The sequence below is a fragment of the Xiphias gladius genome, chromosome 23, assembly GCF_016859285.1.
Source record: "Xiphias gladius isolate SHS-SW01 ecotype Sanya breed wild chromosome 23, ASM1685928v1, whole genome shotgun sequence".
Classification (NCBI taxonomy): domain Eukaryota; kingdom Metazoa; phylum Chordata; class Actinopteri; order Istiophoriformes; family Xiphiidae; genus Xiphias; species Xiphias gladius.
Window position 1 is genome coordinate 10,111,947 of NC_053422.1, and position 16,275 is coordinate 10,128,221.

At 40.9% G+C, this 16,275-nt stretch overlaps 3 protein-coding genes across 4 annotated transcripts; 1 reads left to right on the forward strand and 2 right to left on the reverse strand.

The window, feature by feature from the left end:
- Positions 1-1,196: 1,196 nt before the first annotated feature.
- mars2 (methionyl-tRNA synthetase 2, mitochondrial) lies at positions 1,197-5,558 on the reverse strand. Its single transcript, XM_040119274.1, has 3 exons — positions 4,940-5,558; positions 3,075-3,409; positions 1,197-2,439 (listed from the first exon to the last, which is right to left on the reverse strand). Exons 1-3 carry the CDS (start codon positions 5,211-5,213, stop codon positions 1,261-1,263), a joined length of 1,788 nt encoding a protein of 595 aa, XP_039975208.1. The 5' UTR covers positions 5,214-5,558; the 3' UTR covers positions 1,197-1,260.
- A 972-nt stretch (positions 5,559-6,530) lies between these two features.
- On the forward strand, positions 6,531-12,491 carry zgc:101583 (uncharacterized protein LOC494104 homolog). 2 transcript variants are annotated; one of them, XM_040120001.1, is made up of 5 exons: positions 6,531-7,382; positions 9,515-9,571; positions 9,875-9,965; positions 10,870-11,030; positions 11,165-12,491. In XM_040120001.1, exons 1-5 carry the CDS (start codon positions 7,250-7,252, stop codon positions 11,797-11,799), a joined length of 1,077 nt encoding a protein of 358 aa, XP_039975935.1. In that variant the 5' UTR covers positions 6,531-7,249; the 3' UTR covers positions 11,800-12,491. The 2 variants fall into 2 exon arrangements, with proteins under 2 accessions (XP_039975935.1, XP_039975936.1); XM_040120002.1 differs by lacking the exons at positions 6,531-7,382; positions 9,875-9,965 and having other exon boundaries at positions 8,705-9,571.
- A 35-nt stretch (positions 12,492-12,526) lies between these two features.
- timm8a (translocase of inner mitochondrial membrane 8 homolog A (yeast)) lies at positions 12,527-15,225 on the reverse strand. Its single transcript, XM_040120003.1, has 2 exons — positions 14,994-15,225; positions 12,527-13,265 (listed from the first exon to the last, which is right to left on the reverse strand). The coding sequence occupies exons 1-2, from the start codon at positions 15,102-15,104 to the stop codon at positions 13,104-13,106; spliced, it is 273 nt and encodes a 90-aa protein (XP_039975937.1). The 5' UTR covers positions 15,105-15,225; the 3' UTR covers positions 12,527-13,103.
- Between the last annotated feature and the right edge of the window lie 1,050 nt (positions 15,226-16,275).

Here is a 16,275-nt window from a genome sequence, read left to right on the forward strand (position 1 = left end):
TGTATTACATCAATAGATATAGCTGAAGGGATGATAACCCAACATGATGCACAGAGGTAAATGACCGCTTTTAACAACAAAGGAGTCCTAGATTTATTCTGCAGTTTTCTTCAACAAGGTAACTCAAGGCTGGAGGCATTTTACCTCAGACTAATTAACGTAGTGGTTGGACAACTTTTACAATCACAGTTTCAGTGTGTGCCTCAACATAGCGCTGCAAGATTACGAGTGAAAAAAATGCCCGAAGTTTTAGTACAGTGGACCTTTTTCACAGCAGCCATTTTGACCTGTCACAGCAGGAAAAGCACAGGTGTTACTAATAACATTAACAATGCCCCTGTGGTGTTCAGCCATCGTTCGTTTTATTTCCACTTGAGGTTTTCCTATTGCGACTTGTCAAAATGTTCATGGAAAAAAAAAAAAAATCTATAGGTAATAGGACAACTTTGAAATTCGAAATTCAGCGTGGGAGTGTTACTACCGCGAAGAAATAATGTCTGTACCATTACTGCAGTGGCTGAGGAACAACATATTTTTGGTGAGTGTATTGAAGGATGCTTTGACATATACATCATTCACCATCATACTACCCGTGTGGTGGAGTTAGGTTTTCCTTTTAGGGCAACAAACCATTTTTGTTGCAGGATCAGAGCTTTGTATACAATATATGTATGTAAAATTATTTTTAAAAATGCCCCTTCAATAACTGAACACAAACAATAATTTGAAAAAACACCATTAAAAGCAAAAATTTAAAGGCCCACACAGGTGTTTTCACTTTCTGCCTAGTTAGACTTCTGCTCAGGTGGACGTGGGGTGAATCTACGCTGGGAACAAGTCTTCTTCACAGCAGACCCTGCCACAGTAGAAAAAGCACAGGCATAACTGATAACAATAACAAAGGCTGTATTAGATGCTGCAGCTCCAGAGTCCGGAAATCGTGCGTGCTCGCTCACTGCCTTAACGGGTCCATGGTTACCTGTACGATCTCCACCCCTGCGTTTCCTGCTATGACAAATCAAAATGTGTGCTTGTAAGAAGGCTTAATACGTGATGTCGCCAAACTCAGCATATGACCGGTAAAGGTGTAAGTTGTTCCGTCCTAACAAGTTGACGGCAAAAATAACAAAAAGCGAGGACGATGTTAATGAAGCACTGTCGGTACACCTCACAGCCTTTAGAAAAAAACACTTGTAGACGTGAGCCACAGGACCTTTATTTCTTACTAACTGAATCCATCTACAGGGAACAACAATTTCTTCATTTCAATTTTGCTGCATTTTTTGCTTTGTTAGGTTTTTGTTTATCTACATTCTGACTTTCCAAGCGACTAAAAAGTACTCCACAGTCAGATCCCAGCGCTCTCCCTTCAAAGGGACACTCCATTCCCTGATACCTTGGCAGGAAGTTCAGAGCCGCCCAGCTCCTCTCGGCTGGTTGCACCCCGAGTCTGGAGAGGAGTTTGTTAGAAATTTCTGGCACTATTGGCTGGAGCAGTGTGCCATAAATCCTCAGGCATTCAAGGGAGACGTGGATGATGGTGTCTAGCCAGTGCTGCTCTTTACTGTTTCTCTTGTCCAGCTTCCAAGGTGCGTGGCGCTGAACAAACCCGTTGGTCTGCCTTACACAAGCAGTGACGGCCTCCAGGGCTTTGTATACATGCATGCTCTCGTAGTGTTGCTCTACCACAGCAGGGAGATTTTTCACAGCGTCCAACATTTGGTAGTCTTCAACCACAGCCCTGCCTCCCTGTTCTCTAGGGAAGGACTGAGGGCAGAACGAGGGGTAGACCTGAGCTGGGTTAAGAGCCGGAGCTGTGCAGCGGTTAAGCAGACCACCCAGAGAGTCGGCTAGCTCTGCGTTGAGCAGCTTGATTACTTTGTGATCTGTGTAATCACAGTCTGAGTCGGGGACACCCTGACGCAGTAGAAAGTACCTCATGCCATCAGTTGTGAACATCTGTGAGCGTTGAAGAGGATCTACCACATTACCCAAACTCTTAGACATCTTCTTTCCTCCTGCTGTCCAGTGAGAGTGCACATGTATCGTCTGTGGCAGCGGCAGTCCAGCCCCTAGAAGGAAAGCTGGCCAGTAGATGGCATGAAATTTCAAGATATCCTTTCCTACAATGTGGTGGACCACATTCCACCAACGCTCGTGTCTATCTGGATAGCCAGCTACTGTCAGGTAATTCACCAGAGCATCTAACCACACGTAGATGGTTTGATCGGGGTCGTCGGGGACAGAGATGCCCCACTGAAGGCGGCTTCTCTGACGGGACACCGAGAGGTCAGGAAGGTCGTTCTGCAGCCACTGGAGAACAGCCTGGTAGAAACGCTCAGGCTGTATGGCCCGGGGATTTCCTCTGAGCCAGTCGAGCAGCTGAGACCGAAACGTAGACAGACGGAACATGTAGTTCTCCTCTTTCATCCACTCCACCTGCAAAACAGTGAAGAGCAGATTTGTAGTAGTTTTGTCGATGCAGTAAAACTGCACAACCTGTGATGGTGTTACTTGATTTCTGCTCAACAGTTTTGGAAATAGCTTATTTGCTTTCTTGGTGAGTTAGATGAGACGGTCAATACCACTCCCATATCTGTCTGTTGAATATAGAGATGGAGCCAGAAAACTGTTAGTGTAAGTTAGCATAAGGACTGGAAACGGGGGAGCAGCTAGCTGGGCTCTATCTGAAGGTAAACAACTTCCAAAATCATCAGGGGCCAAGATATCCCCACTGTAAGCCCCAAATACTGGTCAAGCCCCAACAATACTGGATCCTACATTTGCATTGATGCCACTCGACACCATCTTTTTCATTACACCCTCCCTGCCTGGTAAATGCTTGTGTTGTTCCAAATCCATGCCTGCAGTGTGTCTCCAAGTCTCCGAGCTCAGGCAGGTATATTTATAGGCTCTAGAAAGCTCCTCCAAATCCACATAAAGACATTATACAACTGTTTTCACCAGCTGAGTAGTACTTCATCACAAGTAAACTGACCATAATGTGTACAGTGTGTAACTAACATTCATCTTCACTGATATTAATCTTATTATCTCAGTTTCACTTCACTTACCTTGTGTCCACTCTCCAGCGATACCTTGATCTCCTTCCCCGATGAGTCCAAAGCATCGCCCACCTGCGACGGCGTGAGGAAGCTTTCATCCTGTGTGGAGTACCAGCCTTCATAACTCCCCTTGTAGATGAGCCCTTTGTTCCAGAGCACTGACCAGAAATGCTCCACAGTCTGACAGTGTCTCTGCTCAGTGGTTCTTATGTAGTCTGTGTACGAAATGTTGCAGCTGCTGAAGAGATGTTTGAATCTCTCAGACACTTCGGTGCAGAAGGTCAGGGGATCTTTTCCAGCAGCTTCAGCAGCTTGTTGGATTTTTAAGCCATGTTCATCTGTGCCTGAAATGCAAGGTAACAGGATTAGGGGTGCGAGTAATTACTATTTTCATTATCCATTAATTATTTTCTCAATTAATCATTTAGTCTATAAAATGTTAAAAAAAAAAGTGAAAAGGGCCATCACAGCTTAAGTAATTCCAAATTAATTCCAAATCCTTCTTTTTGATGAGTGATTTCATTCTCCTGGGCATAGATGATACCAGTCTTGCAAAATTCTGTGGAGAGATGTTCTGCCATTCTTCAGATAATTCTTTTCAGCTCTCCTTGGTGGAGGGGTTTTGTTGCTCTACCTTCTGCTTTAAAATACTCCAGTGGTTTTCCATTGGATTCAAGTCAAGGGAACATACTTGGCCAGTTGTAATTTTTTCTTCTTTAGAAACTCTTGTATGATTTTTGCAGTGTGTTTGGGATCATTGTCATGCTGGGAAATTCCTCTCCTACCAAGCTTCTTGAGATAGGGAGTCATCTTTTCATTCAGTGTTTGGGTATACAAGCTTGCATTCATAGTGCCATCAATAAATATCATCTCCCCTACACTTTTTACACTCATGCAGCCCCCTATCAACACACTCCCGCCTCCATGTTTTACAGCAGGCACTATGGAGTCACTGTGGTAGTCCTGGCCAGGTCCACGCCAAACATACTGGACCCCATCTGATCCAAACAAATTTATTTTTTTGGTTTAATCTGACCAAAGAATGTGCTGCCAATATTCATCAGACTTCCTTTCATGTTCTTTGTCAGAGTTTAATCTTGCAGTTTTGTGCCGTTTATGAAGTCTCAAGGTCTGGTTTCTAACTAGTCGCCTTAGATACAACCCAGGGCTAAGTTTAAGAAGCTGTTGTGTTCATGGGTTCTTTTATATCCTTGTTCATGCAATTAACCTTAAATGGAAATCACAGGTGTAATCAAAGTTGTTCCAGTGATCAAAAGGTAAACTGACTTCTGTTGCAGTAGTCACAGGTGTACTCACTTTTGTTGCACTGAGGTTGTACTTAGGGACCTGTCATTTTCAATGTAGTCTGACTTGCTCATTTTTAATTATACATGAGATCAAATACCCTACACTTAAAAATAAGTTATATTAAGATGACACAGTTTTGAATCATTTAACATTTTAGTCATATTGCACAGGGGTGTACTGTTTTGTTGTATAAAGTACTATTATTGTTTAGTCTACGACATTTCCCATAGCCCAAATATATCCAAATTTACAATGATATTGGAAAGTAAAAAGCAAATCCTCATTTGTGAGAAACTGGAACCAGAAAATATTTGTCATTTTTGGTTAAAAAATGACAAACAATCAACTGATTACCAAGTTAGTTGGGAATTACTCTTCCAGCATTTGATTGGTATTTACAGCTCTATTAGGAATATAACTTTCTGTGCACAGACATTAAAATGACAGATAACAAAGATATTAACACTGTGACAGAAGCCTCCACTCAAAGACTGGGGTTATCACATGCAACCAGTGGCAAGAATAGCAACATGCCCCTGCATATTTTTGCTCAATGGATGATTCACCTGTTGAAAACTTTGCGTTGAAGCCCCGAAGCAGCTTATACCTGTGTAGGCAGTCGGCTATCACAACTGAGTACAGGTGTCCTAAATGAGGAGAAGCGTTAACATAGAAGATGGGAGTGGTTATGTAGTAACTCCTCTCGTCTTTGCAGAGATGGCTCAACACGGCGATCCTCTGATGTCCCGACAGAGCTGAAATTGGTGATAAAACCGTGCTCCGTTGCAGTCTGTGAACAACCTTACAGCTTCTGGTAACAAAAAGAAAAGGGAACCTCATCGTTGGACAGCAGACGACGCCCACATGAAGGCCACCCAACGATATTTACTCCAGGCGTCCCGAAATGATTTGGTAAGTGCTATACGTTCATTTAGCTAGCTAAAAGATTTAGTTTACGCAGAAAAACGGGTACACGGAGAAACGGAACCACTACCGGAAAAATTAATGAACGCTCTTAAATTAGTCTTGGTAAGGTTTTTAGATTAAAAACAAAAGAATCGTTGAATTTTAGGCTTTTTTTCCCCCTAACCCTGTCGCACATGTGATTTTTGCTTTATGGTCAAGGTTAGAGCTTCTTCCGGTTTCTGTAAACAACAGTCGCTCGTCCAATCAAAACGCTGCACAAAGTGTGCCACAAAAGCCCAGTCGCCAATCAGATTGCGAGAACGATCTCCGTAAAGCTCAGTCGCAGTCATCTGGTGTCATTTCTTTTCCAGACGTTTAAAACGCTCTTGACGTGAAGTTTTAAACTGGGCACGTAGCAAATGTTTACGGGAGAAGCCCGTGGATGTACATCGCTTTGTTCACTTTATTAGTAACCAAATATCTTTTAGGGACCATACTTTTATTCCAGTCAATCTTGTCTACCTGCGTCCGTCTAAATGAAACCAATCAGAAGGAAAGGAACTTGTTCGCAGTGTTTTTCAGGTGGCTTTAATTCTGATATTTAACAGGGCTAGCTAGTGGTTTAACAGTCATATTGCTGAGAGATAAAGCAGCATTGTCTTCGGTGTGAGAAACAGCAACAGAGGATGAGCGGTCGCTGGTCCATCATCACCATCCTCTCATGTTACTGAGGATGTCAGACAAGCTCGGCTCTTAAGTACACTAAAAGTTAATGTTAGCACCCGCCACCCACCGCCTTGACCGGATATGCCCCCTGCATTTCAGAGCAGAAAATATTACTTATTTTTTTCACGACTTTCAAAACTTATTTTATATACTTGGCAAACTTTTTTTTAATCACTCAAATTTCGCTGCGTGGTTAATAACATATTTTTTTCGCTGGTGTGACAAACTTTGAACACGTATTAATTTACTGCCTTACACGGATTTTAATAGTGAATTGATTTATTCAGTGTATAAAATGACAAAATATAGTGAAATATGTCCATTGTTATTCCCTGAAGCCCATGGTAACATTTCTAATTCCTTTTTTTTTTTTTTTTTTTTTTTTGACCAACTGTCAAAAACCCAAAAATGCTGAGTTTGCCATAATGGCAAACCGGGAAATTAGCAAATATTCACACTGAGATGCTTTTTGCCATTTTTACTTAAAAAAAAAAACCCCAAATACTTGTCACAATTTTTGTCAATAAATTATCACCCAATCAGCTCATTGACTTGTCAACCAATCATTTCGGCTCTTGAGCACTGGTTGGTTTCTGAGTGCGTTTTTGGGGACTTTATGACACCGCCATGTACATACAGCCGTGGGGGGCCCAACAACACCATCCATACCCCGGGCTCCTCTGGGAGGTTAACCCGGCCATGGGCTCGGGAGTAAGTGGTGTTTTCGTCGAAGACTTGTTTCTTCGTCGCCTTAAGCTGAACCTAACCATACCCCTAACCCACCAGCTAGTTACCTCTACCTGGACTGACTGACTTGTGGTATTTATTTATTTTTCGGACGGGGACATGTTTGGAGAAAAAGGGTCCTCCCTCCTGAGGGTGACGGCTCAGCCAATCAGCTACTCCACTTCCTGCAGTTCAGTCAACGGCAACGGAGGTGACACATCTAACAGACTTTTCGGTTAAGCGGCCGTTAAATCGGTTATTGGTCTTGACTTTACCTAAACCACGTCGGAGAAGCCGTCAAGTCTAACATTTTTTTTTTTTTTTGGCGTCTATAGCCGTGTTAGAAGCTAGTTTCAACCTCCTTGGCAGTAGAGCGTCAGCCTAATCATGTGATGTTAAACATGGGTCCGCCTGTTGCTCGACTCCTAAAAAGTTTCCCAAAAGCTTCGTATCCTCGCAGAAGCTCGGTTATTTTAGCGTAACGCAGGAACGCCATTTTGCGTCACCCATTGTCCCAGATGGAAGTGAACCGTTTGGACTTCTACATCGGTCTCTCTCTGGCGGTGAGCTCCAGCGTTTTTATCGGTGCCAGTTTCATCCTGAAGAAGAAAGGCCTGCTGCGATTGGCCAGCAAGGGTTCAATGCGAGCAGGTACTGTAAGCTTTTACTGAAAGAAAACTCAACTTTAGCCATCGTAAAATGTCAGTGGTGGAAGATATTCTCAGAACCTTTTTAGTTAAGTAACAAGTAATTAAAAAAAAAATACCGTTATGTAAAGCACTCCATTGCAGTCAGCATGTGTATGATTATGTGTCATAATCAAAAATGCAGAGTATCAAAAGTAAAAGTACTCACCATGCAGCAGTGTTGTTATGTACAGTTAGGTACAGAAGTATTTGTAGCACAATTTTCGGATTTTGCCTCTTTACACCACCACAATGGTTTTGAAACGAAGCCATCAAGATTGAAGTGTTTGATTGAAGACTTTCACACAACCGTTTAGGAATTACAACCAGTTTTATACATAGTAGCTCATTTCCAGGGGCTCAAAATTAATTGGACAAATTAACATAATTATAAACACAAGGATCATTTTTAGTATTATTTGATGAAAATCCTTCGCAGTTAATGACTGCCTGAAGTCTGGAACCCATGGACATCACCAAACGCTGAGTTTTCTCCTTTTGAGATGCTTTGCCGGGCCTTTACTACAGCCGCCTTCAGTTGCTGTATGTGTGTGGGTCTTTCTGCGCTCAGTTTTGTCTTCAGTAAGTGAAAAGCATGCCCAGTTGGGTTGAGGTCAGGTTAATAACTTGGCCATTTAAGAATATTCAATTTCTTTGCCTTTAGATGCTCTTGGGTTGCTTTCACTGTATCTTTTGGGTCGTTATCCGTCTGTACTGCGAAGCACCATCCTATCAGTTCTGCTGCATTTGGCTGAATCTGAGCAGATGGTACAGCCCTGTACACTTCAGAATTCATCCTCTTACTTCTATCAGCAGTCACATCCATACACACCAGTGACCCAGTTCCAATGGCAGCCATACATGCACATGCCATAACACTGCTTCCACCATGTTTGACACATGATTTGGTATGCTTTGGATCAGGAGCTGTTCCTTTCCTTCTCCAAACTCTTCTCTTCCCATCATTCTGGTACATCATTCTTTTTTTGTTCATGAGTGTCACCAGTGGTTTGCGCCTTGTGGTAAAAACCCTCTGTATTTATATTCATGAAGGTGTCTCTGGATTGTAGACCTTGACAAAGATGCAACTACTTCCTTGAGTTTTCTTGACCTGGCTAGACGTGGTGAAGGGTTTCTCTTCACCAAGGAAAGAATTCTCTGAACGCCCATTTTAGTTGTCTTCCGTGGTCTTCCAGGCCCTTTGGTGTTGCTGAGCTCGCCAGTGTACTCCTCCTCCTTAAGAATGTACCAAATTGTTGATTTGGCAGTCCTAAAGTTTCAGCCATCTGCCTGATAGGTTTGTTTTGTTTTTTCAGCCTAATGATGGCCTCCATCATTTACATCGACAACTCTTTGAAACACATAGTGAGAGTTCCCATGAACAGCTACCAAATGTGAAGTCATCACTTGGAATCGACTCCAGACCTTTTTTTTTTAACTGCTTAATTTATCATGAAATAACAAACGAACAGGCCACTTCAGGCCATGAAACTGATTTGTCAGTCAGTTGTCCAATTGCTTTTGAGATTCTGAAAATGAGCGACTGTATAAAAATGGCTGTAATGCCTAAACAGTTAATGTGATAGTTTTCTTAAACCCCTTGAATCAAAGCTGAAAGTCTACACTTCAATCCTGTGTGTAATCTCTTGAAACTATTACATGTATCTGTTTAGATAAATGTAGCGGAGTAAAAAGTACAAAATTTCCCCTCCTGAAATGTAGTGGAGTACAAATGTAAAGTATCATAATATGGAAATTCTGCAGTTGAGTAAATGTTTCTAGTTGTACCATTTCCACCACTGCAAACGGTAAGGTAAACTTTATAGATATTACTGAAAAAGAAGGCATGTCAATATGAATATTAAAAGTATTCAGCAGGGGATGTAAGTATCATAAGGCTTGTGTAAACTTACCATTTAAGGCTAATAAATAGTTACAGGAAATCAGTTGGGAAAAACTAAGGTTTATATAAAGCTGATTGTTGGTGAAATAAGCTAGTGACCCTCCAACCTAAAGTCAGTGAGCAGTTATTTTAAGGGAGAAGCCGATGACTATTACTGTGACATCTACTCCAGTTTTCCTTTTTATATCTCACAGGTCAAGGGGGGTATGCTTACCTAAAGGAATGGCTGTGGTGGGCAGGCTTAATTTCAAGTAAGTGAAAGAATCCCAGACAATATTCTGCCATTAAAATGAGTGACATGTTTTTTTACTTCGTTACACTGCCTACCAGCAATGCCCAGAAACACTGTGGCCTTTGTTTTTCAAGGGGAAATGAGGCTCTTGTGGGTTTGGTATTTTTGCTGGTGATGTTGCACTAGATCTAGCGCCCACACCATCTTTGAAGTGCACATTCCTCCAAAGAACTCATTTGCACGTGGGTTGGAAGAGACTAAGTTCATCAGCTGCATAAGCTCTTAATGTGTGCAAACTGATAATGATGTTAATATGTTCTAGTGGGAGCTGGAGAGGCGGCTAACTTTGCCGCATATGCATTTGCACCCGCCACACTGGTGACTCCCCTTGGAGCATTGAGTGTACTTGTAAGGTAATTTTCTTAAGATTTTTATTTTTATACTGTACTAAAGGTTGTCTTAACTCAACTTACACATAGCCCCTGACCATCACTAGGCTGCCGTTGGTCATTGTTTGGAAAAAGCTACGTTTACCTCGTACAGATGGAAACACCAAGCCAGCGTTTTCAGATTTACAGAGTCTGGAAACTATTTTGGAAAAGTTCCATTTTGGGGGGAGAAACTGTTTTAGTTTAGATGGAGTTAGTTGAAACGGGGAGAAAAAGATGTTCACAAATTTAACTGGCTTAATGTGTTCATAGTCAAAGTAATGTCTACTTGCAACTGCTCTTCACAGGTTATTGCATTAGTGAGGACGTGTTGTGAGCAAACGTACCAAAGACTGTTGTTTCTTTTTCAGACCACTTCATTCTAATGAGTCTTAAAGAGGTGAAAGTATCCAATATTTCATAAGGAAAAAGCAAACATTATATAAGTCATAAAAAATAGATCTAATTTTGTGTAACAAAGTATCTTTATTATTACTTTTATCATCTTGTGACCCCTCCGATTTATCTTGGGACCCTCTGGGGGTCCAGATCATCAGGTTGAGAACCCTTGCTATGGAGCATCAAATCTGATTCAAAATAGTAAACCAATACAGCATTTACTCCTATTTGAGGAGTGTTTGCTTAAAACTACAGTGTCCAGCTGTCTCAGAAAATAATTTAGCCTTTCTTAAAAATGAAAAGTATATATTTGTGAGTAATTTTTAAGGATTTACCTCTTGAGAGCCACCGATAGGCTGGGGAAGAACACATCATGCGTTTCGGTCTTTTCTAGGGATTTGCTGATGATGATAAAAAATATTCTTTTAAGTAGCAGTATTACCATTTGTGCTCGCACTCCGTCACTGCAACATGTGTTTTTTCTTTCCAGTGCTGTGCTCTCTTCTTACTTTCTGAATGAGAGGCTGAATGTGCATGGGAAGATTGGTTGTTTGCTCTGCGTCTTGGGCTCCACAGTGATGGTGATCCATGCCCCGCAGGAAGAGGAGGTTGCTTCCCTCTCTTCCATGGCAGAGAAGCTCAGAGACCCAGGTAGAGACAGTGCTTGATCGGTGTGAATTTACCTGTCTGATCTGATTAACCATGCTGTGAAAACTAAATCCCTGATAACGGTTGGATGGATATTTCTTTCAGGGTACTAACTCATTCTTGAATGCTCCCACTAGGTTTCATTGTGTTTGCTGTATGCGTTGTGGGAAGCAGCCTGGTTCTTATCTTTGCTGTGGCTCCACGGTTCGGACAGAAGAATGTGCTGGTCTACATCCTGATCTGCTCTGTGATTGGCTCCCTCTCTGTGTCTTGTGTCAAGGGCCTGGGCATTGGCATTAAGGAGCTGTTTGCTGGGACAGCAGTGCTGAAGGAACCCCTCTTCTGGTCCTTAATCATCTGCCTGGTAATCTGTGTCAGCGTTCAAATCAGTTACCTGAACAAAGCCCTCGACATCTTTAACACCTCTATAGTCACGCCCATCTACTACGTCTTCTTCACCACGTCTGTCATGGCCTGCTCAGCTATCCTGTTTAAGGAATGGTTAAGTATGAGCACTGACGAAATAGTGGGAACGATTAGCGGGTTCCTCACCATCATTTTAGGGATTTTCCTCCTCCATGCCTTCAAGGACATTACATTTAGCTGGGATTCCCTCCCACTGTACCTGAGGAAGGATCCTCAGGCCTTTCCATTTGGCCACCAGCCTTATGTGGCTCTTCCCAGCCACGACAGCCAAGCAGAAGATGCGATGAAGCTGCCAAGAGAAGGAAGCTCAAAAGCGGTGCGGGGTACACACCAGAGAGCTCTTTAAGTCTTTTCACTGACAAAAGTTGCTTATAGCAATTCCGAAGCTTTAATGCACATCAGTTTCACAATTTGACAAGTTCGTTTACTAAATCTGTATTTCAAGTCTGTCTTACACAATACAGCACGCACTGAACAAACAATGTTACCCTAAAATGAGCCCAACTTTGCTATCAACACACTGGAATCCATATAAAATTTCTTTGTCGTACATCCGCATCTCTTACCTTTGGTTGGTACGATAATTTATATCCATGTGAATGTCTATTACACTGCAGTGCACTTTTTTTTTTTTCCTTTCTTTCTCTTTCTTAAACCCGGGTATTAAGTGAAATTTACTGAAGATTTAACATCAACCTGCATAAGCCAGGTTGTGCATTCTTTTACTGAAAATAACCTAGTCATAGTTTTGCACTTTTAACCTGGATCAGGTATTGTGGAAATGTATGAACTGATTTATGATCAGTTACGGCAAAAACATTATTCGCCCTGAATGCATTGTCATTTGTTGAACAAAGTTGAATAATTCCTCTGAGTTACTGGTAATACCTCATACAAATGGCACCAAAGAATGTTATTTCCCTGTATGAATTAATTCCCAACATGTGCCAAGCTGTAACATACATCTGACATAACTGTACTTTGTGTGTTAATGTACTTTTGGTCTGATTAATGCTGATTAAAACATAACTATAACATCATTTGACTCCACTTTTCCAAAAGATGGACAAAAGTATTTGGCATTTTGTTTATTGCATATGTACAGTCCAGAACCTTTAGCTGCTGATCACGCCTCTTCGGTCAAGATATCGTTAGTTCTCATAAATTACAGCTGTGTGTGTGTGTGAGTGTGTGTGTGTGTGTGTGTGTGTGTGGTGACGTCCTCGTGGCTGTCAAACATTTGGCCAGTGGAATGCATCCATCTTCCTGCAGTCTCCCACAATTAATCCAGAAGTTACAGCAGTGGATATAAAACACATTCAAGCTCAGAGTTTTACACTGACCAGTGAAATGGCTTGATTTCAGTGACTTGACAAAACCAACATAAGGTCACTGCTAGCAACCGGCCACAACATAAGCGTTTTGCAACACTCATATCCCACAAAGTGGAGGACAAATAAAGCCTAGACTTCTGCATGAGTGTATACATGCTGTTAATCTCAGGCACTTGTATCAAAAGTAAAACTGTATCTTGTTCCTTCTTCCTGTTGATCTGACAGTTCTGCAACATTCAGACAGTTGTGTCAGGACCAAACGGCCTTGTCAGAGACCAGGGGCCGTGTGTCTCGTCGGTCCTTTTAGGGACCGTTTTTAGTCTGACATGGTCTCAGAGAATGAGCCCCGGCTCTTCTGAGTCTGTTCTAGTCTGTTCAGGATGAACTGGCTGGTGTCAATAAATCGCTCCACACAGTTAACGAAGCACATTTCTGTCCTGGAGTCCAGCTTTGGCCCGGGTTTATCCATACATTTCTCCTGCAGAAGGAGATAGAACAATTTAGGCGAGGTCCAATGGATCATACATGGTATTACAAGTAACATTAGCAGGGCGGCAATAATACGCCGATTAGTTCTTTGTTCTTTAAAACATTAGAAAATAGTGAAAAATTAACATAATTTCCTGGATCCCTATGTGATATCTTCAAATAGCTGTTTGTGTTTGACAATTGTCCCAAAACCCAAAGATATTCAAGTTTATGACAATGTAAGACGCCAAATTCTCATACCAGAGAAAAGATGGAACCACAAAAATGTTGGCATTTTTGCTCAAAAAAGGACAGAAACTATTGATAGATTATCCAAATCGTTGAAAATTTTTTTCTATCAATTAATCGAGCAATTGTTTCAGCTGTAAATGTTAGTACATCACATACTACAAGAGCTGGTCAGTTGAGAGAGTGAAAGAGTGAGATAAAGTCCTGGTATATTACAGTAGCTGCAGGACTCCGTATGTTTCTTCGTGATTTGGGCACATATCGTTCAAAATGCAAAAATTAAAGGGGAGAGTTAAAACGCAATTTAAAACTCATCATCCAGCAGTGGGCTGCTGCTTCAAACGTTTGTATCGAATTGTGATATCACAGACGTCTACTCTCAGTCCGGTGCCATAATCTTGAGGATTACGAAAACATTTAAAGATAAAACCTGCGGCTTAATAACAGGTAAAAACAACATTTTGATTTTCGATGGTGGAATGTAACTAAGTGTATTTACTCAAGCACTGTACTCAAAGTACAAGTTTGAGGTGCACTTGTAAAGAGCTTGTAAAATATGTTGCTTTGGTACTGATGAACAGTATGTACAAGTAAAGCTGACACGATTAATCGATGATTAGTCAACTGACAGATTTTTATTATTTGGTTTAAGTCAGTTTCCAGGATAAAATTCCAAACATTTCATGGTTCTAGCTTCTCAAATGTGAGGATTTGCTGCTTTTTCTTGAATTTTTAAAAAATATTTTTTAATTACTTAAACAGTTTTTTAATAATTTTGAGGTTTGGACTATTGGTTGGACAAAACAAGCGTTATGAAGGGTAACTGTGAAGGGCATTTCTCGCTAATTTGTGAATTTTTACAAAACAAACAAACGATCAATCGAGAATATAATCAAGATATTTATCCAAAATGAAAATAATCATTAGTTGCAGCCTTATATAAAGTAATGTAAAATAGCTCCACCTCAAAAGTAAAGTTAAATACACGTTAGACGTTAGTGCACGAGTAATAATAATCTAATGATAGGTACTGTAAATAATATAAACAGAACAGTAACAGTCACAGTAGCCATTTTCTGCATTGTGTACTTTTAATACGTTTACAATACATTTTTCTGAATACACTTACGTACTTTACATTTTCAATGCAGTACTTTTACTTGTAAAGGAGTATTTTTTTACAGTGTACTATAGGTACTTTGAAGTCAGGGGTTTGAAGTACTTCTTTCACCACTGTTAAGGTTCGCGCAGGAAACACTGACGCGACCGACCCGCGGAGTAACATGCAGACTGCTGGGGTCTCAAGAGGCGGCTAGGTGTGGCCCGGTGTATACATTCGACCGTCATTATTTGGCAGCAGCGAATTTAAAAACCCCGTGTGTACAACTTTTACGTGTATATTAGACGAGCTGGCTATCGGTGGCAGCCGCTGGCACGCGAGTGAGAGGCAAGTAGCTGAGCGGCACCGCTAGCTTGGAGCTGATCTTACCCAGCAAACCTCCGTCATCTGATGCACCAGCTGCTGAAATCTTTGTTTCTGAGACTCGATCTCAATGAACTGCTGAAGCTGGGGGTCGGCTGTCGCTCCCTGGCCGTCCATGTTTAGCTGAAACGACGTCGCGAGGGCAATATTTTTCCAATTGCGAAAGCCTTGTGGCTGTCTCGCTGACCTTCACGTGTGTGTGAACGGACGAGACGGAAACAGGAATTAGATCAGCCAATCACAGAGCGCGTTCTTACGTCGCTTGTCATCATACGTGCATAATTTTCATTAAAACTCTTTTTTTTAAATTAATAATTTATTGTAACTGGGTGGCTGAAGTTCTCTATTATCCCATGGTTTTTACCCATTTAAAATAGCCGTGAAACTACGAGCAAGCACCATTTGCATGAGAGTTATGTTTTGTAAACAGCTTTTGTCCTCATAAAGTGAAAATTTGGAATGATTCATTTATTTTGTCCAAAAAACGAACCATATTCTTTAGAGAGTGGCACCTTCATGGTATCACTTTATAGCTCATTTGTTTAATGATAATGGGCATTTGTGTACTTGCAACGAGCTGGACGACAAAATGGCCTAAGACTCACATATGGAGAATTTGCTATTGTTTCTAAAGCTATTCCAGAAAGTCTGTGTCACTTGATGAAAAGCCATATTGGGTATAAACATATTAAGAATTTAAACCACAAACTTTTTATAGGAGGTCTAGATATTACTGATTCTTAATGCAATATTTTATTGTTTTAGGAAGATATTAATTAGAATAACAATCGGTCATTACCATATAAATTCTGTATACCCAATAAGGCCAGAGGAATACCTTTAAAAATCCTACATAACATATACCCCACAATTGTTTTTGTTTCATGCTTCGCTGATGTCGATGTTAACTCCACTTTTTGTGGGAAAGAAACTGGATCAGTCATTCATCTCTCTTTCAGGTGTAACTTTATGGCCAAATTTTGGTCAGATTTTAATTGCGATATCCAGCATTATAAACACAACTTTAAACGTTTTGTTAAAAACGTAAAGAACCCAAGATTGATTTTATTGCAAAGGTGATGATCACAATAATGGGTAGCTTACCAATATTTTCTACTCCTACTTCTGCTTCTACTTCTCAATTATTTCTTCATGGTTTTACATGTTTTATAACCTCTAAAATGTCATCAAAACAAAGAGTATATGCACAATTAATTATTATAACTACATTTCTGAAAACACTTAAATTAAAAATAAAATAGATAAATACCATAACACAACTGAATTC